This window comes from Lepisosteus platostomus, chromosome 8 (assembly GCF_059453375.1).
Source record: "Lepisosteus platostomus isolate fLepPlt1 chromosome 8, fLepPlt1.hap1, whole genome shotgun sequence".
NCBI classification, from domain to species: Eukaryota; Metazoa; Chordata; class Actinopteri; order Semionotiformes; family Lepisosteidae; genus Lepisosteus; species Lepisosteus platostomus.
Window position 1 is genome coordinate 6,832,283 of NC_142618.1, and position 26,858 is coordinate 6,859,140.

A 26,858-nucleotide genomic window follows, 5' to 3' on the forward strand; every position below is an offset into this window, starting at 1 on the left:
GTCTTCATAAATACTACACAACATGAGATAACATGCATAATTCCTCACAACCATTTGTGCAAATGACATTACTGGCATGTAATTATTTCATAAAGGTACATAATGTCACATAGTTTCAGCAGAAAATCAAGAGCAGACTTTATGTTGAGAGAAGTAAGTGAAAATGATGGAAGACACCATTAAGAATGTTCTGCAGATGCAGCTCAGTAACAGTGGTTCTGGTGAGTTTATGTGACTTTTTTTCTGCTTTATGGTTTTCATGCAAGTTTTGTAGTGTTTAGGAAGGAGCTGTGGGAGTATAATTTCTTCTTTCAACTAAAGTTTTTCGGTTTACAGTACTTTTTGTTATACAAAACAGAATCTTTTTTTACAAAAAGAAACTGTAAGGTTTCAACACATTCCCAGTTCACCCTCTTGAAGCTTTGAATAGCAAACTGCACACTTATGAAAAAGCTGCTCTTTTCTGTCTCATACTCTTTCTTTCTCTTGTCTTCTTAAAAAACATCTGGTACGTTAGTCTCCATTTATAGACAATGACCTCAATACCGTGATTATTAGTATAACAGCACTGAAAAAGCATGATGGGTGTGTTAATGTAGACGTCACTCTCCCGGTCTATCAAAGGAGCTCAGATGCCCAGTGATTGGGGAGGCATTTTCTGCCCTGTTTATACTAATTTCAACTATGTGACTGACAGCGTTCTTGCTGTGATGGGGTCTGGTTGAGCAATGTGCAGTGGAGCTGTCAGGGAACTGATAAGTAGAATGGGAGGATCCTTATGTGTTGCCGTGAAGCCTGCAGAATGCTGAGTAGCACAGGGACAATATCCGAAACACGTAATCCAGGGGCTTGGTCGATAGGAGAAGCAATGAGTCCGGTAACCAGGGAAATCCGAGAAAGACAGTCTGAAAAACAAAATCCAAAGAGCATGGTCGAAGAAGTCAGGAGCAAACATTAGGAGAGCAGTCGAAAAGGTTGAAACACGCACTAGAAAACTCTATGGGAGGCTTCTCAATGGTGAGCATGGGCTGGTGCGTGAGGGAACTCTAAATACCGAAGGGAGAGGGACGTGGTTGGATAATTTGTCCATGAGTGAGAGTCTGTGGAATCTGGTGCCTGTGAGAATGTGATGGGTTGAGTTAGGAATGAGATCGTGAAACAGTGGGTTTGGGAGTGTAACAGCGGTTGAGAGGGAGAGTGAGGGGAGGGACAGGAGCCAGTGCTGCATCAGTTGCTGACCTGCTGGGGAGTTTATACAGTAGGTGAATGGCACAACAGGCCTTGTAGCTAATTCATATTTTTATTCACATCTACTGTGTTTGCTTGAATGTTTAGTCAGGCTGTGAGGCTTAGGCATTCAGCAATGCGCACAAGGGATATGGGTTCACATTAAGTATTCACTCGAATTTGTAACACAACAGCACACAATATTAAACCAGCTGTATATTATAATCATAAAAGAAAGTAATAGCATTTACAAATACTTTTATCCCCAGTCTAGACTCCCTTTAGAATCCCTAGCTGTTAACTTGTAATTCTTGTAACAGCACAGAAGAGGGTGAGGACAAAACTACGAACTAGTCCAGCTTTCTGCCTCTCTTCATACAGTACAGCTAATTGTGCCAATAGCAGATTTCCTTTCCAATCAACGATTGAAGGAGTTCTGATCAGAAAGGCCATAAACATGTGGGCACTATTCAGCCCTTTAAACTCATTTGATTCTATGCTTTCATAGTCCCATAGCCTGAACAAACAAGATTTCATTCTTGGGGTGAATTCTGAGCATCCCATCAAACCTAACCTTCATGTCTTTAGAAACAGAGTAGCCAGAAGAAACCCATTTCAACAAGCATGGACACTCTGCACAGACATGAGCTCTTAGCTGGAATCAAACCCAGGGCCCTGGAGCTGTGAGGTGGTAGTGTTAATCATCAAGCTACCTGCTGCTGTTAACGGTCAGCCAGGGAGATCCAGGTTTCAGCCAGCTGTGTAATGCTGAATGTGAAACGACACAGCCCAGACCGAGCACCCCATCTTAACATGTAACAGTGTGCAATCAACATGAAAGAGATTTAGTTATCTTGTTCTCAATTTAAGGAGCAGCCAAAATACACCAAATGAAATGAAAGTCCAATCTTTGTTTCAGTCTGCAGAGTTTGTAAGAAACCTTCCAAACAAAACCAACATACAGTATAATCGCCTCTTGCTACAACTTTTCTTATAGAAGAGATTTGCATTCTAAATACCTGGCATGACTAGAAAATACATGTAGGGGATTTCAGTGTTTTAAGAATTGGAGAAAACCTAGTCTGTTCTCTAAAAAGCATATAATTTGATGCTAAAATTATAGGGTTTCTAAAAGTTCAGATTTAGGCCAGGATTACTTGCCAGCTGTGACCAAGAGTTTTGCAAATTTGTCTGAACACAGATTTGGGGTTTTTTCTGTCTGCATGCTTTTCAGAGGGCTGGGTAATTATGCAGATCTGAGAGTTTACAATACATGTACATGCCTACGTGGATGTGTGCTGGTCTTCAATTTTCCCAGAGCAGACCAGTAACAGAGTGGCTCATCTTGTTCATCTCATGTTTGACAGTACCGAGTGGCAATATTAAAAATGTAAAAACATAAAATAAAGATAGTTCTCAAAAGAACTGTTAGAACATATAACATTGATATACATATACGGTATACAAAACAATATATATTAAGATTTATTGAAAATCTCTCACCTTAAATGACTGTGACTTAAATCACATTAAACTCAGTGTTGCATTGCTATAAGTTGCAACAATTATTTTGCTAAATATTCATTAACAGCCGCTAACAAACTCAATTTGTATGTGGTGCACTTCCTTCTCTTACTCATGATTATATAAACTGCCCATTAAATATGAAACAGTTGTGACACAGGGATCATTCATACTGTAAGTCAAATTATCGTTTATCATTGTAATGTAAGTGTAATGTAAATAGTTAAAGTAGGTAGCTGAGTCAGCTGTAAATATATTACATTACATTAATATATGTAAATATATTACATTTCACTCAAATATATGTATGTAACTTCTGATAAGTATCGTAATTAAACCATAAAGATATATTTTTTTTCCTTTTTAGAACATAGTGTATGTAAATGTCAAGGGTAACAGAAGTACTGTAAATGCTGAGGGGTACCTGTTTCTACTAATCATGAATGGGCAATTCTTCATGTTAACAGAGAGAATAGCAGGAAAAAACCTTTATTTATAAAGCTGAAGCATGGAAACAGCTAATATTGCAAATACAAACAACACTAATAAGGTAATTGGAAGGACATTGCAATGATTCAGCTTTGAAAGGAGAGATACAAAAAATGATGTAATATTTCTCTGTATGGAAGATCCAGCTTTCCAGCTTTTTTTTCTAGAGTTTCTCTTGGCTACAATGCATCATCTCATACAATGTGTCTTCTCTTCTCACACTATGTGTAAAGCAAATATTACATCTTTTATACTGAACACCATCATCTCCTGCTGTTCATGAAAGAATTTTTTTTTCCAATAAGCCCTTGGTCTATATTATGCAAATGCCCACTCTAGTACTGTACTGTATATTGTACTGTATATCCAACAAGGGTGACATTACTCAGATGTTGGGGTTTAATTATTAATTTATTTTTGACTTTGCTAAATATGTATTTATAAGTAGGAAATATTTTATTTTAAAAACAATAAACATCATCCCAAATTGCACTTATCTTCAAAATGCATCAAAGGTTAATCCAAGTGATCTCTGACTTCTAGTGTCTCCAGTAGTATGAAAATACATTCCCTTGATTTTTAACAAATGAGTAGTACATTTTAATGCCAGTAGTTTGTTCTTTGTTTCCTAATCTTGTTTGTAAATGTTTCCTAATCTTTTGTTTAAATGGCATGTCTTGAATACTTGAAACCCTAAAAATGTAATTAAATTAAATTCAATTTTTTTATTTGAGAAAACAAGTAGACATTTCTATAAAACTGAAAAACATGTCTACTTTCCAACTCTGTGATTTGTCTGAAACATGTAAAAATCTCTGTATTTAATCCAGGTTAATTTTAATAAAGAGTTTCACAATTTATTATACAGCTACTTATTTTAAAGCTGTTTCACCTCCATTTTCACACTCATTCATTTAAGATTCTGCTAAAGCATTTGGACTGCAACTCAAGGTTTATTTCAGGAACATTAAACTAAAAATATCTATATACAAAAAGTGAATCTCTTGGGGTATCTTATCTGCAACATACAGTATGTAAGGTGTCTAAAACCTCCAACTCGGTTTCCTTTTAATGCCTATCTCCTACTGTTTCAAGGCAGGTGATTGTCATGGTAGTGAAAGGCTAGAATTAACCAACAATGAGAATCGTACACATAGTGAATGATTATAAATTTTGAGAAATACAAATACACTGTACCATCACTTTATTCCTTGATATTAAAGGTTTTTTAAGTTTTCTCTGCATGCTTTATTCTTTAGACTGCTTTGTTAGAAAAGGTGTCTCCGGAATGGTATTATAGCAAAAAATGTTTTGGTTGTGCTAATGATCAGTAATTAAGCACTTATTGCACTTGCATTTCAGCTTTCACCTTCATCAACAGAATATTTTTCACATATTGCAAACACAGTGTAAGAGGATTCAACAACATACAGCAGCAGGAAAACCTGACTAAAAATCACAATGAAGAGATGGACTGTGATTTATTCTGAAAACTACAGTAAGTATGAAGAACCACTGTGCTTCCTTGTAAAATTATTGTGCTGCACAACCCCAGGTGGATAACTGGAACAGAGCTTGAATCCCAGTAGGAATTCAAGCCAAATATGCTGGTGCAATACTGCTGAGACTCCACATACAAACTCTAAACATCGGAGCAAATCTGAAGCCATGGTCAATTGGAATGCTGAAGTACCAGTAGTCTTAGGTTCCAGAATAGAACTGAACACTTCAACCACATTCAGAGGAGCAAATGGGTATTGGGTAAAGATTAAGATCAACAAGCAATTAAAACATGGAGAAATTATTTTCTTTTTTTTCCGCCATGCTTTTATTCACTTTGAGTTCTGGATATGAAGATACAGTAAATCAAAATTAGCACGTCAATAAACATAATAATTGCTTGTACATACTGTACAGGGAAGAGATCTACCTCCAGGTCCACTAACACCTCTGACAACACCATCCCGGTTTAAACTAGAGCAGAGTTTTGTCAGTTTTAGCTAATCAAGTTCTCAGTCTGAACAAAAACTAGATGACAAAGTGGTACTCCAGGATTATAATGATCACGAGAAACAGTGTCATAGGAGTTACCCCTCCCAGGGCTGACCAAGCTCAGCCTTGCTTAGTTTCTAAGTTCTAAAGGGATCAGAGACAAGGTGCATTACCAACTATACATGTACAGTATATCACAGGGGTATCGTACTGAGATCTGAACTCTTGAACCCTGTTAAGTGTTAGTATATTAGTCTATTAGTGATAAATATAATCATAAATGCATGAGGGGCTGGGGGAATAAAATATGCAAGTGAGTCAGAGGTTGAGGAAGAGAGGGTGGTTAGGGTGTGACCTTCTCTTGAACATTTGTTTTAAACACCATTTATTTATACAGCTTAATGTACAGTAGGTGGGCAGAAACCAGACCTGTCATTTACAAAGCCATAATTCACATTCTTTAACCTTCAGAAATAATATCTGAAATGTGATAAACTGTTTGTGAGCAGCCTGTATGAAGTATTCCGGTAGCTAATCCATTTCATTTAACAATCTAACTTATTTGACGCATTATTAGTATTCCCAATGACTGACAGTTGTTCTTTCTTACAGAACTACAAAGCTGAAAGGTCACGTTTTGAAATGCAAAATAGAGATCTAAATGGATTAACTTTTGTCTTAAAACAATGAGTCTGAACTACCAGCAGAGAATCTCCATTAAATTGTGTTTCTGTCTAAGGAAGAAAACACATTGAGTAAAAAGATCCGAATAATGAAAAATGTCTTCTAAGGCTTTTGCAAAGTATACTGTATGTTAATGATCTTTAAGTATCTGCACAGTGTCATTGTACCAAAACACTTTATGTTTCAAAATGATCCATGTTTGACAGAAGGAGACAGTCATGGGGAGACATGAAAACGTGTGCAGTTATGAAAATGAGCTGACTCTGTACAGGGAGAAAGCCCAAAACAAGTGATGTAACATGAACAATAAGCTGTGTAAAGTTGTGAAAAAAGATCAAATGAGCTAGAATATACTGGAGCACTTTGCCCTTTTGTTTTCTTTGTAGGGGCAATTTGCTGAAATACAAACATATTTGTAATATAAGGAAACATAATATTATGTATATGCATTTATGATTACATTTATCACTAATAGACTAATATACTTACACTCTACTAGAGCCTAAAGATAGTGTCTTTTCAGCACAAAACTCTTCTTATTAATATGATTCATGATAAAACATTTTATTAAGCTTCTCACAGGTAATTAATTGAAAACGTTGTTCCCATGAAACCAAACTGGAATTTGCCATTTGCAATGCAGGCATTTTGTAGCCAAAACCTCACAACTTCTTTTCTCGCTTCTGTACTGTTGATAGAAGCGCTAGTTCAAACATTCAAGCACATCCACAGATGGGACATGGTACAAGATTTTGTCATAAAGCTGTGATGTGCAAACTTGCAGGGGGCCATTCTAACAGTAGTGTCAACAGCACTGAGCCCAGGAGTCAAGTAGGCAGACAGTATATCCAAACACTTTAGAAAGGAAAAGCTGGTCATTTACTGGAATTGTTCCCTTCTTTCTAAGAGCACATTCAAGAAAACCTATACATTTTACTGACATTTCCAGTCTTTTTGCAAATATAGGGAATTTTATTCACAATTCATTACAACCATTGCAAAAACACTTAGAGACAACCCCATTAAAGGCTGACATGCCAGCATCTTTCACTGTCTTAAAGTGCTTACAGTCTGCACAACCACTGTAGCCACTGTTATTGCAAAACCTTGCTGCTCCAGCATTCAGAACAATGAAGTCTTTGTGTTAGTTACTTGATGCCATCCCCTTTCTTAGGTACAATTTAACTGCCTCCCATAAACATCAGTCTTAAATAATCTTACCATTTGGCCTTTCATTCAGATACATTAAGCAGCTGGGCCTTGTATAATGTCATAATACAAAGGAAATGATAGAATCAAGCATTTCTTTAAAGGTGGTGGGACAGAAAAGCAGCAGTGGTTCATTTTGCTCTCTCTTTGGTTGCTTTATCACCGTGGTTTTAACAGAGACTGCAATATTTAAAAGTCCTTCTCCGTGTAATTGCAATTGAGTGGAGCTCAAAACTGAAGCATTCACGAATTGCTCATTATTTCTTACAGTGTATTCAGGGATGTGATGATGAGATTTGGTGATGAATTGTACACACCTCTATTCACTGTGCAATGCATCTATCAGTGTGCAGGGATTAGCTGTTGAAGACCTTACCAAATTACAAAACTGCTTTTGTTATTCTTTTCTGTTTAGATTATTTTTCATTTGTCCTTTGGGACAGCCAGTGACTGTTAAGCCACCGTTGATACATTGCATAAACCATCTGTGATTGGTAAACAGAGAAAACCTGCTTTAGTGAATACAGCAGAATTCACTCAACTTTTGCATTCTTGTAGTGCTGAGCAAGACCTGATTCAATCTTGTGAAACTCAGTTTTAGATAAATGGAATTGGCTTATATGATTCCAGGGAGCCTCAATAGCACGTGCTAATGCCAAATCTTTTAGTAAGAGTTAAAAACTCCACACACATACTGCATATAGTTCAACTAGATATTTTCAGTAAAATCATTAAATAAAGAGTAAGCAGAAAATGCATGTTTTTGAGCCAGTGTTCAGGGAGATTATGCTTTTAGATGTTTGACAATGAAAGCATAAAATGTGTTACGTTATTTAATGGTGCAGGCATCTAACTTGAAGTAAAAAAATACAATAATTTATGCTAACTAGATATTTGTAACCAGTTCTTTGTCGTTGTGTTTTGCACTGCATTGCTCTGTTCATTAACTTGCCTTTCGTCACCTCAACTGCTGCAAAAGCTGTTTTAGCAAACACAATTACTGAGGATTGTTAAGCACCTCCAGGAGCCTCAGTAGCTTGGGGTCAACTACAATAAAAATAACAAAAGAAGGAAATTATGATACTTTGTAAAATGCTTGTGGCTCTTTCTCTCGTCCAGGGGTCATTCGATGTTTCCTTCGGCACTCTTGGCCACTGTGCCTGATTCAGATGAGTGATTATGCTATAGATTTCCACACACCCTGCCTAGTTGGCTGACTACATTCTACAGTGTGCATAGAGACCTCTGAGGCTGTCTTCCAGCTGGAGCCCTGTCTTCACATAACACTGTTTCTGCTGTCTCTGAAGATAGTTGTGATCGTCAGGTAGCACCGAGTGTCCTGACCAAATTTCCCATTGGCCATTACCTATCAAGGCCACTTAATAATTCCTATCTCTGAACTGGCTTCATCACTCTGTCTCCTCCCCACTGAGAGCTGGTGTGTGGTGAGTGCACTGGTGCACTATGGCTGTCGTCGCATCATCCAGGTGGGGCTGCACACTGGTGGTGGTGGAGGGGCGTTCCCATTACCTCAGATCAGTTCAGTTTATTTGTCACATGCACCAAGTGCAATGAAATGCTTATTTGCATGTAGGCTCCAATACAAAGACGTTAAGGAGACACCAAAAACATAAACACAGAACAGCAGCACCAACAACGGGTTTAATAACATACAACTTGAAAAAAAAACCCATCAGTGTGAGCCAGTGGTAGGCGTAGAGTTCAGTAATCTGACAGCTTGTCTATCTGTTAAACACTTTGAGTGCAGTGTCCAGCAAAGCCATAAATATATAACTAATGAAAAGTATTATTGTTGTTGTTGTTGTTGTTGTTGTTGTTGTTGTTGTTGTTGTTGTTGTTGTTGTTGTTGTTGTTGTTGTTATTTCTGCTCTGTGTATCCTGCAGTGCACCCAGTACCATCTTTTCTCTCATTGTGCTCTGCCTTCTGTGTTTTAGTTTCTTCTCAGATGTAAGCAGCAGAACAGCATTAATGGACCATCCAAGGCATGTTGTCAGTATGTGCTACTCAGAGGTTTTGTCTTTAACCTGCCTGGTGAAAACAGAAGTTTTGTACAGCATTTTTTTTTTTTTTTTTACGGAACCAGTAGTAAAAATATCCAAAGTCTAAAGTTAAAGGTTAGTAAAAGGTTCAAGTTGAAAGAAAAGGTTCTGCTGCATTTGAATGATTTTTTTGTATGCACTTCATGTATTACTGTTTATTTTGTAAGTCACACTGGAGAAGGACATCTTCTAAGCGCATACATCAAAATAATCATAAAGCTGACAATTGCAGATAAAAATGGATTCCTTTCCTGTGTTACTCTCATAAAACTGTTACACCCTGAGCAGTGCACATTCAGTGTTCATTTAAAACTGGGAATAAAAGGTATTTCTTTACCCAAAGGTTTGTGGGTGTATGGAACAACCAACGTAACCACATTGTTGAATCCAATATCCTGTTTCTTCAAGAAACAGCTGGGTGAGATAGTTCATTTTCCTTCTAACTATCAAACAGACTGAATGGGCTGAATGACCACGTCTCGTTTGTGACCTAATGTTGTTATGGTTTTTACTGCGTTATCCATATTGCCGCCCAAAGGAAAATGTTCTCTAAGCTGACTGTGGGTCCAAAAACCTTTATTTTCGGAAGTTAACCAGCCAAAAATGTTATACTTTTTCATAGCCTGTTTAAGAAAATAAATAGTAAAAGTTCATAAAAGGGTCTGCAGTTATTCTATACTTGTTTTTTGTTCTCCTTTTTTCTTCCTCTCTGCTGTTAAGAAGCTGTACATTGCACACATCTTGCTGTCAAAATGTGATCCAAAATTATGATCTTTTGTCCACGCCCTTTTTTGTTTTTTTTCAACACTATTCACATTTTTAAGTCAACGGCATTTTAACAACCCATGCTAGCGGTCAATTGTATTGATGCTAAGTTTTAAAAAGAATTTGATTTAAAAAGAAATTTTACAAATGGGAGTTGGTGATACGGCCCACTTAGTATTCTATAAGGAATTGACCTTAGGATTTCATCCACCCACTTCTGGAAAGAAGCCAGGGCATTGGCTTCAACAACGTGCCTGGGCCGCTTGTTCCACACTTCCACAACCCTTTGTGTAAAGGTTCCTCCTTTGTGTTCTTGGTTTCTGGGATAAAATGCATATGAAATGAATTTTATAGCACAATCAGCCCAAGTCTCTTTATTCTAACGTGTCTACGGCCTTCCATGAGTCTGTGTTTCCATACAGTTTCTGCTTGGTAGTCGAAAGCCAGACATTTTCTCATGGAATGCTGTGCATGTGAAGGGTTTTTGCTTGTTTACACAAGGGTCAAAATCCCCATATTGCTCTCATATACTGTCTGTATTTTTTTTTTCAACTACAGTTATTTTTCAGAAAGACAGATTCATTTTTACTTTTCCATATGAGAATCATATTCCCTTTACTTACAGGCCTTACAGTACTTCAGGTGCTTTCGTGACAGACCTGCTAGCTTCAACTTTGGCCCATTTGGCTAATGTTCATAAAACTGGCAAATTCCAGATATCTGGGAACAGTCAATGCCATTTGTTTCCTTTGGCTGAAATATGAAAAAAAAATTGAAAATAATCCCCTACACAGAATGAACAGGAGTCAGCCACTGCAGCAGAGAGTTGCTGGCAAAGACACGGAAATAAAAGGTTAAAAGCATTTGTGTCTGCACTGAGAAAGTAATTTGCTAACTATTTTTGAGCAGCTTCAGACGTTAAAAGGACATCGGTCTATTTTCCTGTGAAATCCAATGGTAAATGTCTGCTGGAGGTGACAACTGCATTAAATCGCGTCGATGAAAATTAAAACTGTGAAATAAGAAAACACAACAATTAGTTTCGCTTTACCCTTCCCTTGAAAAACAAACCATCAAGAATCGCTGCTCGCAATCTGATTGACTGCTTGTGCTGCTCAGGAAATTGATATGAGACTTTTTTTTAACACCTTGGCACAATGAGGGAGAACAGGAAGGGACCCCCACCACAAGAGTCTGTCCAGCTTATCCCCCAAGCCAGCAGGATCAGTGCCAGGCCCTGCATCATTCTACTGCAATACAGGAAGCACCGACATTCTTGGGGATCCCCTCAGTAGAGATCCCCCATCACATCTGTTGCAGCAGTGCCAAAGACAGTCACCCTTGCAACTTTGACCAAACCTGATTGCAGGGTTTCAGCCCTGTGTGTTCAAACACATCATGTCATGTGTTTGACAAGCTCTTCCCTCGACAGAACTGTGTTGATCTTGGAGTTCGGCTGTCTGTCCTGGCCAGGAACCAAGTTGTAAGCAGGACTGAGACTCAACATCGCACACGGGAGACGTCCAGCCATCTTTGAAGGACCAGTCCCTCTTTTACTGCGTTGCACTTGTGCCTCTCTCCTCTTGCTTGACCTGCATCTCTCTCCTGGCCCTCTCTCATCCAGCAGGGGTTGCTCTTGTAGTGCCTTCATCCCTGAAACAGCAGTCACAGCACATCGGTACAACGGACAGTGGAAACATGTTAAAAAGGCAGTCTGACAGAAGGTTTTGAAGTACTGAATTCAGAGAAAAAAAGGTCTGTGCTGTTGCTTATGACAAATTGTTAATGAAAAACAAGTATTCCTTTTGCAAAATCAACCGCTTGGGAATTTGTTCAACGAAGTATGTGTTGCCAGAATTTTAATTATCTCTAGGAGTGCTAGCTAGGATTTAACATTTTCGATGATTCGAGATGTGTCTTCCACATATTTATCAACACCTGAAAAAAAATCCAAAAGGCAAGGTGTTGGGAGCAATCACTGGAACAAGGTGTGACTACCTGTAGTTTCAACTTTCTAAAGTGTTATTCTGTTGTCTACTTTATAAACGCACACACACATATACATACTTTCCATATAATTTTCCCTTTATAGGTTATTTTGATTCTTGTGGACTTCTCAAGTACAAAAAGCTTTCAAAGCTTACCAATGTTAAATGGAAAGAAGTAATGGCTAGATTCTGACATCTGGTGGTGATAAGTAAAAGTTCCCAAGCCAAGAGCTCAACCATCTATTTTCTAACCTCTGCGTCACCTTTGAGCTGGCCAACAGGGACGAACAGAAATGCAGCAGAAAAATTAATTTAAGTTTAGTATTTTTTGTTTTTCTTTACACTTCTTTAGTTCTGTATATTTCATTTACTTAATTTCATATATTAACACAATTTACAGTATGTCTGTATTATATTGCATTTATACTGTAATCTCTTCTAGGTAAAAATCAAAATGATTATTTGTTTCAGTAAAGCTTTTTCTGTTTTTGAGTGATTCGTTTTTGGGTGCAGTCAGCTAAGAACAAATACAGTAAATATGCGGAGCAAAGTATTTATGATTATAGAATAGTTTAATACATTAGCTTATCATTATAGTAGTTGAGCACGGCATGTTGATACAGTTCTGAACTTTGTGCTGTTGTGAAAATGTAAACAATGTTTAAGAATTATGATCAAGCTATTTAAAAAACTGTAGGTATTTTTTTCATGTGACACCCTGAGTAACATGCATCCTTCACTCATTAATTTAGAAAATGCTTCTTACTCAGGCAGAAAAGAAGAATTTCACAATTTCCATCTTGCGTGTGACATTTTAAAATGCCCAGACATGGAAACACCATGTTTTACCACTGCAGTCTCATCCTGAATGTTTCTCTTCTAGAACTTGTCCAGCCCATGTGCTGGCAATCAGACCATTGAAGGCACCTTCATCTCTGTGAGGTTGGCCAATTGGAAAGATGAAGATATACCCTCCACCAGTCCATGGTCTGATCATAAACAGACCAGGTGATGTGTCTTACTCAGCTGTGAGGACTAAAACACTGCTCTCTTAAAAGACCATTTCTGCCTGTCTCAGGATTCCCAGAGCACATGTATAGTCCACAAGACTACTGGAAGAATGTTCAGTGGACAGATGAGACAGAAGTAAAACATTCTGACCATAATGAGACCTTCAAGCATGGAGATGAGAATGTCATGATTTGGGGTCAGTGTGCTGCTTCAGGACTGGGAGAATTTGCATGAAGGAAACAGTGTTGTATCACCACATTCTGGAGGAGAATGTCAGGCCATCTTTTCATCAGCTGAAGCTGAGCTGAAAGTGAGTCATGCAACAAGACAATGACCCTAAACATACAAACAGAGCTACAAGACAATGGATGAGGAAGAAGAAATGTATCGTTTTCAAAGTCCCTTTTAAATGTTATGGTGGGACCTGAAACAAGCTGGTCATGCAACTAAACACATGACTTGAAATGGTTCTGTAAGGAAGAAAGGGCTAAAATTCGTAAATGTCAATGCAAGCGACTGTTAAACAGTTATAAGAAACATCTAGGTGAAGTCATTGCTGTTGATGGATGTGTCCCTCATTACTGAATGTAAGGATTCACACAAGAACATTTACTGCTGGACAATGTTGTTACCTAAATAATAAAAAAATATCTAATGAATTTGTGTTGTACATTTACTAAGGCTATTTTCCATCTTGTATTTGGATTTTCATGAAGATCTAATTATGTTTATGTTTATGTTTAGATCTGATTAGGATAAAATCTAATGTAGAATGAATTCCTTTATGTATACATAATGTGCTCGGTTTCCAGGGATGGGCATTAAATACAGCACCTTCGTCGGCCAATACTAAAAACAATCTGAATAAGGAAATAAACAAAAGAGAGATGTCATTTATTATGTTACTGTATGTATTTAAGACCAGGCACGATGGGACATGGATCAAATGTGAGATTAACCTCATGAAATCTCCTGAAAGACAGATCTTTTAAGTACAAAAAAGAAAAAGAGGTCAATGTACAAAAGCCTAGGAAATCAGCTGTAGACTGACTAAGCTTATTCACATTTAAACACATTAAAAATCTTCAAAACAAAGTGCACATAACATGGCAAGAATGCAGATCCATAAGTAATGAAAATAAAACATAGTGCTTTTTGTGCAACACTTCTACACATGTATATATCATTCACTAATGAGATTAACTGGCTACAGCAATCATTCTGGACTTGTTTCCCTATATTTCAGCTTACAGTTATAAACCTCTTTTTAAGGTATAAGAAGGCAAAGTAGCTCATTCCTCCCAGTATTCCCACAAGCAAAGTGGTGCCCAGGAGTGATGGGGCCCTTTTCCTTGCCACGCGGAAAGCTGTGGGCAACACGGCGGATATCAGTATGTTGTTGACGCGCCCCAGCACCCTGCGGAAGGTCGGTCTCTGCAGGACGCGCTCGTAGTACGTTTCCAGGTTCTGCCGGTTCCCGTTGCCCCAGTACCGCCGCGAGAGGCCGAGGAATTTCAGCCGGTGGAGCGTCACGGCGAGAGACACGTCGGCCACGCTGAAGAACTCGCCGCAGAGCCAGGCCTGCTTCCCCTCTTCTTTCCAGCGAAGGCAGAAAAACGAAAAAGCAGTCAACGAAGGAAACCGCGTTCGTCACGGATTTATGGGATCGGAGGGGGGGAGCAGGGACATTTGGAAAATCTGATCATCTGAAAATCTGATAATCGACGTGTAACTTGTTACTTGAATGTGAAACAATCACTCGTTACCGTTATTGTTCCACACAAAGCTGTTTGTTTATGTTTCTTTCAAGAAGCAAATACTGTCATCTGACATTGTCTCGGCACGTTTGAAGCTGATTAAAAGGTCTAAGGAAAACCCTGTCTCGTTGCGCAAGATGACTAGCATTGCTGTGCTGGATGCTAGGACAGCTGATTTGGTATTCAGTAAGAACCAGAAAGTTCTAACCATAAACGTGATTTATGATGCATGTTGCTGATACAGCCATGCCATTCTCTTGAATAAGATATTCTAAATCACAGTTACAGAGGACGATTTCTATACCATAGACCAGTGGTTCTCAAACTTTTTGGACCAAGTACCACCCCTAATCCAACCAAAGCATCCAAGTACCACCTACAAGTCATCATCTCATAGGAACCCCAGAAATTCTCAATGACCAACATGAGCGCGCATGCACACACACTCACACATACATATAATAAATATTATAATAATAAACTTTATTAGATATAGCGCCTTTAAAGGTGGCTTCTCAAAGTATTTTACAGAAAAACAACATTAACAACAACTAATAAAAAAGCACCATTTCAACGAGAGGGGTGAACCTGTTTAGTTGAGCAAAGCAGATGTGAATTAATTTTTCGAGCCTTGATACAATTCACAACAGAGTCTAACAGATTTTAAATCGTCAGGCATTTTCTTGATGGCAAAGCTCTCGCTGTGAATGTTGCAATGCGTCCATTAATTTCTGGAGCAACCTCTTTAATTCGTGCAACTACACCGCTACGTCGGTTTGTCATTGCTCTAGCACCATCTGTACAAACTCCGACACATTTTATCCAGTCGATGCCATTCTCTTCGAAAAATTAATTCATCCAGTGAAATATGTGCTCTCCTGTAGTTCCTGTTGGTAGCGGCTTACATAACAGAAAGTCCTCATGGGACGTACCCTCAAACTCGTATCTAACGTAAACGAGCAAATTGGCCAAATCGACTACAGACTCATCTAATTGCAGTGAAAAACATCTGCTCATCTTAACGCGCTCTATCAGTGTACTTTTGATATAACCCTTCATTTCAATAATTCTATGAATGACTGTGTCTTTCACGGGGAGGGGGACAGCAGGTCGAGCTGTTAAGCAGCTTTTTCTCCACACATAATACGTGTCAGCTCTTTTGCCAACGGTAAATAAGGTTCTTCAAAAATAGTGTAGCTTACCTGCTTTAGCAATCCGCAAGCTTGCAATTTTCCGCGTTTCCGTTTTTATTTCCATATTTATTTAAAGTTTTTATTTCATGCGCATGGGAGCGAAACACAGAGACGCTCGGTGTATTTTTCTCAAATTAGACCAGTTCTTAAATATTTTTCTGTTATCACGCTTTCGTGTGCTCACAGGATTACCTGCGTTCGTAGCACGTATTTCTATGCATTCCTGTGTTTACAACGTTAGCATTGTTCCAAAATCACGCACATTCTCCTTTCTCCCTATTTGCTGGAGATACAGTAGCTTTTTTTAAATACAATTGGTCACTTGCATCCGTAGCACGCATTCCTATAGAGTGGTATAGAATTACAGAGTATCTCTTGGGTCCACTTAAGTATTAGTGCGCGCTGTATCGTAGTACGTAGGCTGCATAATCGACACGTATTAAAATACAAAATATGAAAACCCGTCCCGATTTTTCAGCGCACACGACACAGTTCCAGGGTCATTTGGCGTACCACCTGGCGGCACTCCACGTACCACTGCCGGTACGCGTACCACAGTTTGAGAACCACTGCCATAGACTTTGAAGTGAGACAGCATTAAATTAGGCCTAGATTTCTGTTTGTAAATAGCAAATTCAACAACACTTTTCAAAATGAGATTATTGTTTTTTTCTGTTAGCTAACGCACATTCCCATTCCATCTTGCTTACCTGGAGTTTCCTCATTTCTTCTCTGAAGCTCAGTCTCGACCTGGTCCAGAACATTTTCCAGTTCATCCAGAAGTTTCTTCAGATATTTAATGTTGTCATGGTCCAATAATTTAGACTAAAATATAAAGAAGTACATTGTTCACTATTTACTGTTGCCTTTTCTCTTATTTAAAGTCATGTTGTACATCCCCAAATTAATATGGAATGTTTCAACCCCAGGTTGCAAAAAGACATGGAACCTGAGTCTTGCTGTGACCAGGGGCACCAGCCATTCATACACATGGGGAAGAGCACACACATGCAGGCAGGGCACACCAGAAGATCACACAACATCAGCTCCATGCAATGTCCCAAGTCTTCAGGCTCAACTACCCATGGTACCCAAATCAATAAGAATTATTATCCTCCCAGAGATATTAGTCGTAAGACATTCTCTGCTCTCCTGGTCCATGGATTTGTCCAGGAAGAGGGCACTACAATATGAATAGCTCAGCTCAGAGTCACGATACAAAGGTGAGGCTACTCCAGAGATCCTTTCTAAACACCAACTTACTTTGAGACGCTTTTGTTTGGCAAGATATGCTTCCTGGAGCTCTGGGTGTTGCTGGGCAAGCTTCTTGAGCTCTGACTCTGTGTTTCCTATCTGACCTGGACATAAACACACATCAGTGAACGAAACAGAAAAACCATGTGAGGAGGGATAAATTTCACAGATGAGTAATGAATCCAGGGTTTGTTCCACATTTAAGAGAAATAAAACAAGTAGTGAAACAAAACAAGCAGTGAAATCAACTGCCATGTTCCATAGACAGTGCCGATGGCACATTCATTACATGAATTACATAAATCATATTAAACAGAAAGGCTTGCACAAATAAAAATATTCATCATAGATACTGTAATTTTTCCAAACACCTCTGGAGGCTTGGGAATCATGGTAGCATGGTTTCCTTTTCAACAACCTCTTTGTTAGCTTTGATAGACCGAAAAATGAAAGGTGAGTAAGGTACTGTACTTCCTTCTGATATTCAGAAACAGTCAATATGTTATGTTAATAGAAATATGTTAGGGTATTTTTTGGCGTGATAAACATGAACAATGCATGAACTGTCTGTTTGGTTGAATCCTGACACTTGGTGTCGACACGAAGAAAGCTCGATCTCTCCACACAGACTTAGAAGATTTAATTTGTATTAATGATTCCCTTAGGCACTATAGATGTTTAGAATTGCATTCGAACACACTGTTACTCAGGCAAACAAATTGCATTTCTTGGAAGACAAACCTCAAAAGACATGGTATCCGCATATTACTATTTTCCTCCACCCTTTGGAGAAATAATTAACTATCGAGAAAGAATGTATTTAGCCTTATAGTATAATGATCTAGGATGACCAGGACAATGTCCAGGACATTATAATGTCAATTCCTGGAAGAGAGGTCATCTACACACCCAGTGGATGACCTTATAGGTTTCATAGACAAAACAAAGAACGGCCTTCCTCTACTTTTCTTCCAGGTGCTTCATTTAAACATTTTAAAGAGATTTTAATGTTATAAATGAAGAATATTCCTGGGACATTAAATCACAACCATCAGTTGGTTCCTTTTAATATTTAGAGTGCACCCATTTTAGATGAAGCTAGGTCCTTGTACCTTGTACCTTGTAACTCTGTTGAGGGAGTGCTGTAGGCACATTTTTACAAATGTCTTGGAGATTCCCAGATTTGATCAGTTTCAGAAAATCATGTTTTTGCATTTTTATCAAATGTTCTAGGTGAAAAGAATTCACATTCTCCCTGAGAATTTGGCCTTGGCCTCTCGCAACAGCAGAAACAGGTTTGTGTGGCAAGTCTTACTGCTAACAACAATGGGTCTCTGCTAAGCACTTCCACATCCCTTCCCCTATCGGTGTACTCTGATCTTGCTCTCTTCACCTCAATCATATGGAACAGAGAGACGTCTTGGAAGCCTCGGTGTGCTTGATAAAATCCTTCCTGTGCAATGCCTCTGTCGTAACCTTCTACAACCACTAGAGGTCCTCAGGAAACTTGAAGAGAATGCCATAGGCGACGAGCGCTGCTGCGATGTTTGGGAAATTCAACTAAAAACGACAATGGGTTTACAGAAAAGAGAGCTGCTGATTTCCAGGGTATCTTTTTATTATATGAAGGATTAACAAAACCACTTAATTATCTCCCTCATTTCTGGTACTTTTTTTTACTCTTTTTTTAATCATCCCCAAGGATGTTTACTTACTGCGAATCCTCGTGGTTGCGTACGCAGGGATCTGGGAATCGACTGTGATCTCCGGATGTAAAATGCAGCCGTGGGTATACACATCCATCGGGAGGGAGTCTAAAAGCTCTCGGTAGTGCTGCACTCTAGGAAAGTACATAGTTCCTTCTTCTGGAATCAACCTTGGTGTGTTTTCTGCAGATAAAAGAAGATATTGACCTGGAACAGTTCAAGGGAAATTGAATTCTTTCTATTTCTGAATATATATATATCTTAGAAACACTAACAGTGTCCAAGGCAGAACTGTCTAAATATGGACTGGGAGCTTAGATTTCAAAACCATAATTGAGTTTACTCATAACTCGTAACTGATACTGTCATTATCTTTTAGGGGGACAACTAATTTATAGGCATTCATTAATAATCCCACTGATGTTACAAATCACTGGCCCCTCAGGCCAGGCCTGAATTATTATTTTTTAAGTGAGTAACTGTATTGTAACACTCTGTTGTTAATTTATTAACTCCTGAATTCACCTCAAATAATTCTGGGTACCGTTAACCGTAAACCCTACTCTATGAAGAGCTTCAACATCGTTAAGGTAATGACTATGGAGGTGATAATGATAAATGATTACTATTAAAATCTCAAAAGCCTGTGTTATACTCTAAACATTAAAATAGTTTATTAAATAATATTGTTATAAATTTTATTTATCTAAACATGAAATGGTCACAGTTCTCTACAACAATAAATATACAGCATGACAGTCCATAAAACGATACTTCTCACTTCCATATTTGATTTTAAATTTATTCTGAGGTGTTCTGTAAGAATAGCTTGTAACTAAGTACCTTGTCCACTTCAAATATATGGCAATCATACTCAAAAACACTATGCCAGATATTGGAATCCTTTGATGATGAGCGGGGAATTTACGTAAAAGATCACTAAGAAAGTTACATGATACACAATGAAACTGAAAAAAAAATTCAAAGGATAATACAAAGTTGATCAAAAAATAAATGAAATGGAATAAATAGAAGCATACAGATAAAATACATCTAAATAATCTTGTATTGGTTGCAAATAATGTAATTTCATTAAAAAGTGCATTAATAAACACTTTAATATACACAGATTAGCTTGAAAGACGTACTGTCAATGCAGCAATCCTGTTCAAAGCTGACTTGAGAAAGGGATGAAACTCTTCAAACATTTTTTTCAGCATTTTTTATTTTATTTTGGAGGATTACAACCATTGAAGGACAAAAAATAAAAAAATGAAAATGCACGCAGTTAATTTTAAGCATGATTAGCACAATGATCTATCAGTTACTAGGGATTCCATTAAGATCCATTCTTGGACCCACCGATCAGAAATTACACACCAAGCGCTTGATGACTGATTTCCCTTCTGCAGCAGTTCTGGTGAACACACAGTCACCCCCAAGAGCTTCATAAATCTCTCAGTGAAGGTAGGATCACTGTCTAGGCAAATAACACTTTACTTTCACAGAACAAAAGTAAGCTACCCTTGGAAATACACAAAAGACCAGCCACCTCCCCCAGTCTGTCAAGGTACAAGCTAACATCTGAAATCTACATTATTGCTTCTCTTCATTACCATTTGTATAACATAATTTAAATACTATTTGTATTCGTGTAATAAAGGATTGTTACTTTACTGTTCATGACCCTTTTTATTCACATTCTTGCTCAAGCCATGCAGAACTTAAATCTTCAGACAGCGGCAAACACCAATGTCACAAAAGGAAAATTAAAATGGTACACAAAGCAAGAGCCATAATAAGATAAATACACAGTAAGGTTTATGTGGTGATTATACAGTGAGGTGGAGTAGCAAGTAGAGAAAAACTCTGGGAGACAGTTTCTACTCTCCTTTCTCGATATGAAAATGTATGTCTTCATTTTACAATGACAAAGTCACACTTTTTTTTTTACCCAAACCTCTCCTCAAGCTTCCATAATCTACCACTCAGCATACTGTTTATCAAAAAGTTATTTAAAAACAGCCATCTCACACACTGCTTAGCAGATATCAATGGAACAAAAAAGAGTTTATGGTCTACCTAATTGTCTGACGACGATGCCTCAAGTCACAGTTTTGAAAAGATCTTACCGTCCTTGAATGTTTGATCCAAATAGTCGATTATTTGGGTGGCATCGCAGATGATGTTATCGTTGTGGGTGAGTACCGGCACTTCTCCCGCGGGGTTCAACCGCATGAACCACGGCTCGTTGTGCTCGCTTAAGGGAAGACTCACGTCGTACTCTTTACATTTTAAACCCTTCTCTGCAATCGCAAGTCTCACCTGAAAGAAGATGAAATTAACTTGCCACTGCTAGAGGTAACGGAGCTCCTTTGTGAAATATTTTGTTCGCGTCCGTTTAAAGACCGAAGCACTTTAAGAAATACAAAAAAACACTTTCCGGTCTTTCTAGTCTCTTTTAGCCTTTATTGCACGCTTCTGTAGGGGTACTACATAAAGGCAGTTGTTTCTCTGTATAGTATAGTGATGACCATTAAAAGGCCATCTTGAGAAAACCCGAAGCGTACATCAATGTAGTACCCCGGGCTATACTGCATTTTCCCTGTCACCGTTTTAAACTGACAGTGTTTGAATTCACCAACACAGAGGAACATCGAGATGGCATTTCATATAATGTCATTGTAGGGTTGAACTGCAGCTCCTGCATTTACTTGAAGCGAAGACCTGCGCAGTCACTGTAATATAGTTGTCAGAAATTAGCCTGGAAAAAGAACACACCCTAGGTTTCTAACATCACCATTCTCCGATGACGCATATCTTTAAAAAGGCTTGTCATCAATGGAAAACAGATGTCTTAGCGAATGTCTTTGTGTACAACCTAAAGCCATCCTAGCGCACGCACCGTGAAGGATCTCGAGCGCTGACCACCGTCAAGGTGCTGAAATTTAGAAAACTCACCTTTTGAGAGCTAAACGATTGGGTCCAATGGTAAAGTACTAGCTTGGAGTCTTTTTTTGTTGTGCTTTCCAGCAACGGCTTCGTTTCTTCTTGGTCTTTTGAAATTTCACCTTTATTTGCTGTGTTTTCATCCTCGATACGCGACTCATCGCTGCTTGAGGCCGCCATTTTTACCCATCAATATTTTAACAACAGTGGGAGGAGTAAATGGCCTCTACTTGTTTATCTCTAGTGTGAAGAGACCAGCAGTCACGTTTTACAAATGTGACTTTGACGTTTGATGTTGTTATGAGTTCCATAATTGACTGTCGCGTCCTTTATTGATGATTAATTAACATATAAACTGGTATATATCATTTTTTTTTGCTTTTTACTAGCTAATTATGGTCCACAAATCTCATCCATTCGTTTCTTTTAAAAAGCCAGGTTATCAGATTCAATAACATGCCTAGCTAGCTTGTTCCAAATTTTCGCGAAGTTTTAAAATACAAGTTACACTGGAATCGCTGTGATGTATCCCTTTAAGATGTTAATTGTAAAATTAAATAATGTATTAACTAGTTCAATTTCAGGTATAATAGCAAGTGTTCAATAGAGACAAAAGTTGTGCATGCAGTGTAGTTGGAAGGAATGTATCTCGTTAAGTGGAACAAGCGAAATTCGTATTCTTCATATAGATTCTTAATAGAATATTCTTAGTATTTAAAAAAAACTTTTTTGCATCAGCCTATATTTTACCTTACTATCCTGTGTATTATGTGCGAAAGGTTTAATTACAGAAAAACTGATTTCAATATGATTGGGTTTTTTTTCCATTCGCTTATTTCAAAATGTACAATCAAGAACGACCTGATGAAAACGACCTGCCGGTGGCATCAGACCTCGACCTACCGGACAAATACAGTCAGACAGTGGATGTCGCTGTTGCACAATCGTTCTTGTTCTGTTCAAACAACTTCTGTTAGAAACGATTTTCTATAATAATATGAGAAGTTGTGTTTATCCGCGGTTTCGTATCGAACAGATTAACAGATACATCGTGTGCAGCTTCAGTTAAACATTTATTCGGTTAAGAAAACAAATTAGATTAAATCCATTTTCCAGGGCGGTGAGCTATTAAGAAGAATTATAACAGGATTTTTAAAAATCTTGAAAGTTTAATGAGAAATGGATTTTCCCTACTTGCTCTAGATGGTTTATCCTTCTGAGCAGAGTAGTATGCAGTACTAAATAAAATACGTTTAATAGAATCCTAACGATAGGAAACCTTACACGGCTGCGACTTCAAATGACTAAGAATGACGCTTATTGATCATTAAAACAAACTCGCAACGTTTAACTTTAAACATTACAATCAACCTTAACACAACGGCCTAAGTTGTCAGATGGTCCTGAGTTACCGGTAGCCAAAATTAATCAAAAATATACAGTAAGTATTGGAATCGAAATAACTCTAAGCAAAACTTTTCGGTTACGTCAGTTTTCCCGTCATATACAGTATTGAAGACATCAAATATTGTCCCCCGGGTGCCCGATTTGCGTCTAACTGGACATCTAATCGCGGAAGGTCCACGACCACCAGTTCGTTATTCTAGTCTGGGAATGTGTGACGTCCTCTTCGTCTCCTGTTGACAGCAACCGGCTTCGTGGGTTTGTTGCGCTGTGCATCCGCAGAGCGCTCCCGAAACCCCTGGTTCTCATCTTCGTCTCTGAAACTTTTTGTTTCTTGAAAGAAAGGGTGAGGACATCTCCACTGGTGTGGGGGGACAGTAGAGGAGCGACTGGACCCTTCACCTGTGGCAACTCCAGTACTACTGACGCGTCCAAAGTGACGCGCCCGCTCCAACGCAATCCGAATGAATTTGTACAGTATGTAGGAATCGGGCATTTGCTGAGTAAAAAGGTTAATCAAAATGTGATATTATTGGTTGGGGAATACTTTTCCAAAGCACTGCATCTAAAAGTTCCAATGTTTGTGAAATTCCTTAATCACCCCCCTTACTCGGGACACGGACATGGGAATACTCGGATCGCTCCGCCATCCTGACCGCGGAAGGTCCAGACTGAGAAACCACTCCTGTATTAATCTAATTATGGATCCAAAAAGAAAAATAAGACCGGATCCGAACGAGAGGGGGGCATTCGATCCATCAAGTCCGTTTCCCAGCAGCCAATTGATCGGCGAATCTCAATTTCTTGCGTTCTTTCATCTCGTTTCTTGAAAGAAGCCAGGTTATCTGCGTCAACAGCTTGATCCACACCCCCACATCCCTTTGTGGAGAATGTAACTGTTTTCAGTTTTAAACACACCAAAAAAGATAGCTCCATGGGGCTCCGTGTTCTGCACTGTACTGACAGAACATTTAGCATTATGCTTAATTCACACCCATCTGTCTGTTCATAATAAGTAGACAACACAATACAATTGTACGGATTTATTTCTTGCAAGTCTTGAAGTACCTCAGCGTGGGATTCAGCTAGGCAATATACAGTAGATACAGTCTACTTTGTTTTTATTCTCTAACCTCGTGGGTTTTTTTTTTTCAAATTATTCAGCAGGCTATTGGGCAGTACAAAAATGTTTTAAGCACATGGCACATAGCGTGGAATCAAAAGTAATGTGAGAGTTGATTTCATGTAATGTAAAATACGAATATTTTCATCGAAGCGTCTGCAGTATATCCTGAAAATGTCCTCCAGTTTTGCAAGGAGAAATTATTGTGACAACACTCCGTTTATAATCACACACACACACACAAAAACCCACCGTAAATTCCTTTTGAAGACCGCGATCTCTTAGTCTGTGCTCAGGTCAGAAGAAGAAATACCCTATACTGCATATCAGCACACAGCCAAACGAGGTGTTTTATTATTAATCTCAGTTCATTTTCGACTTTCCTCGAGAATCAGAGCATCTTTACCTGGTGCACTTCAACAACTGGTTTTTGCATTTTAGAATTAGGAGTGACATGTATTATAGAGAATACGCTGCTGAGTTCATTTTCTTTGAAAGGCCGTTTTCTAAACTAAAAGGAGAGAGGAAACATATTAGTTCCTAACGAAATGGTCATCCATGCCGCATTATGTGGGGGTGATGGACAGGGTGTCTGTCCATAGTGTAGAAGCTGAAACAATGGTGATATGAGTTTGTAAGTAATACAACCTGCATTAACCTGTGATGAACCTAATGATGAGTGAACTATAGGGGCAGGGTAAGGTCTCTGTGATGAACAGAGGAGGATGTTCAGATTCCTCTCACTGCCTGTGAACGACTAACAGCAAATTCCAGGGTGTCTCTGCTTCCATGGAGCAAACAAATCATTTTCTTGTGTCCTAAAAAAGTGATATTCTCAAACAACAGATACTGTATTAAATGAAACGTTTGGATTTTTAAATCCTTAGATTTTCTCAAGATTAAAATGAATGTATTTGTTTTTCTCTTGCAATATTGTATTGTTGTCTGTAGTTCGCTACATTGTTCAAAATGTGAAATTACTGTACGTGCAAACTGTATATATGAAAACTGTATAACTGTAAATTGTAAAATATGTAAACAGAGACTGTATTTGTCAAAGTAAAAATCTGGTTATATCTGCGTGATCACAAGATTCCACTTATTAATAGTAAAAACAATTTAATGGACAATATTTTCTTTTAACTGATGTAACGTAAACCTAATTTCATTCTTAGTATGTGGTTTAACTGTTTTGCAATGGATCGAATTAATGAGATTTTTATAATCTTACGGAGGCATTGAAAAAAAATAAAATGTTTTGGTATTTCTAAAATACGCAACTTGTGTATGACACACAATTCATATTATATGAACCAAATCAAAGTTGTTCTGTATGAAAAATGTACTGTAAATATACGTTTGGCACTAGAAATCTTTTGTGCCAGATTATTCCCGGATGTCTTGAAACTGCAGTCATCTCAAATTAGGTGAATTCAGATTCAGATAGTCTGCCAAGAGAAAGTGTTCTTGAATGAAATTGAAAGAGTTACACCTACAGTACAGTACTTCAAAATGTGTTCTACATCGCCATTGACAACTGAATACTCATAACAAACACATCACAGTATTTTATCAATACATCGCAGATTGAATTGGAAACGTGAGCTGACAGTCGAGATTTCAACACTATTTTAAAAAATTAGAACAAAATAAGAGAGTTTTGAAGAAAAGGGAGGAGGGCATTTATGAAATCTCTAACATCTTTTCAAGAAAATAAAACATCCAAACTCTCTTTGTGAGGCTGGAAGAAAACAAAACTCCGACAAGCAAGGAAACGAAACATACTGTATGAATAACTGCGTTTTTTTATATTCTTAGATATACTTCAACACTCCAGTCGATCTAAACGCTGTTTCAACTCGCAATCACCTGCGTTGTAAATGCCTTTATCACTTCGGAGTGCCTACAGTAACAGATGATTGAGATCATTCATGGCAGCTCTGCATGGGGAACGCTTGCCATGTTACCATCTATGACATACAACATACACAACTATAAAACACTTTGCTTTAATACGCTTTAAAAACACTGTACACAGAAATACACGGAAGAGAAGTAACGAATTACTAGGACCTTAAACATTTTCACAATTCTAATAGTAAGGTGTATTGTATAAACACGGGAAACAATCTAAGGTTCAAAGCAACACACTTGAAATAATAATAATAATAATAATAATAATAATAATAATAATAATAGTAGTGACGACAATTATTTTTAATAATATTATTGCTGTTGTTTTTTTATTGTTGTCCATAAAATTAAATCATGAACAGAGTTGGTTCATTCAAACTGAACGGAGAACATTGTAAAGGGCCACTCTCGGGGCGTCCCCTGGTGTTTCCGAAGCGAGCGATCCTAACCGACGGCGCCCAGGCAGCCTCATTAATAAATCTGAAGTTTTCCCTAACTCGCGAAGGATTAACCCCCGTATTTTGCTCGTTAGTGAAGGCGTGCGGCGGGGCGGCGCTACGGGGCTGACGTCAGGAATTGGCTATGTCTTCCCTGGCGGAGGTCGCTCG

General features: G+C 38.2%; 1 protein-coding gene across 3 annotated transcripts; it reads right to left on the reverse strand.

Annotated features, from left to right (window-relative positions):
* Positions 1 to 12,492: 12,492 nt before the first annotated feature.
* gdap1 (ganglioside induced differentiation associated protein 1) lies at positions 12,493 to 22,026 on the reverse strand. Of its 3 annotated transcripts, none has more exons than XM_088642211.1 (6): positions 21,822 to 22,026; positions 20,993 to 21,185; positions 18,870 to 19,067; positions 17,164 to 17,258; positions 16,611 to 16,725; positions 12,493 to 14,542 (listed from the first exon to the last, which is right to left on the reverse strand). In XM_088642211.1, the coding sequence occupies exons 1-6, from the start codon at positions 21,987 to 21,989 to the stop codon at positions 14,193 to 14,195; spliced, it is 1,119 nt and encodes a 372-aa protein (XP_088498337.1). In that variant the 5' UTR covers positions 21,990 to 22,026; the 3' UTR covers positions 12,493 to 14,192. The 3 variants fall into 3 exon arrangements, with proteins under 3 accessions (XP_088498337.1, XP_088498336.1, XP_088498338.1); XM_088642210.1 differs by having other exon boundaries at positions 12,493 to 14,545; positions 21,822 to 22,025; XM_088642212.1 differs by having other exon boundaries at positions 12,493 to 14,545; positions 18,870 to 19,043; positions 21,822 to 22,024.
* Positions 22,027 to 26,858: the final 4,832 nt, after the last annotated feature.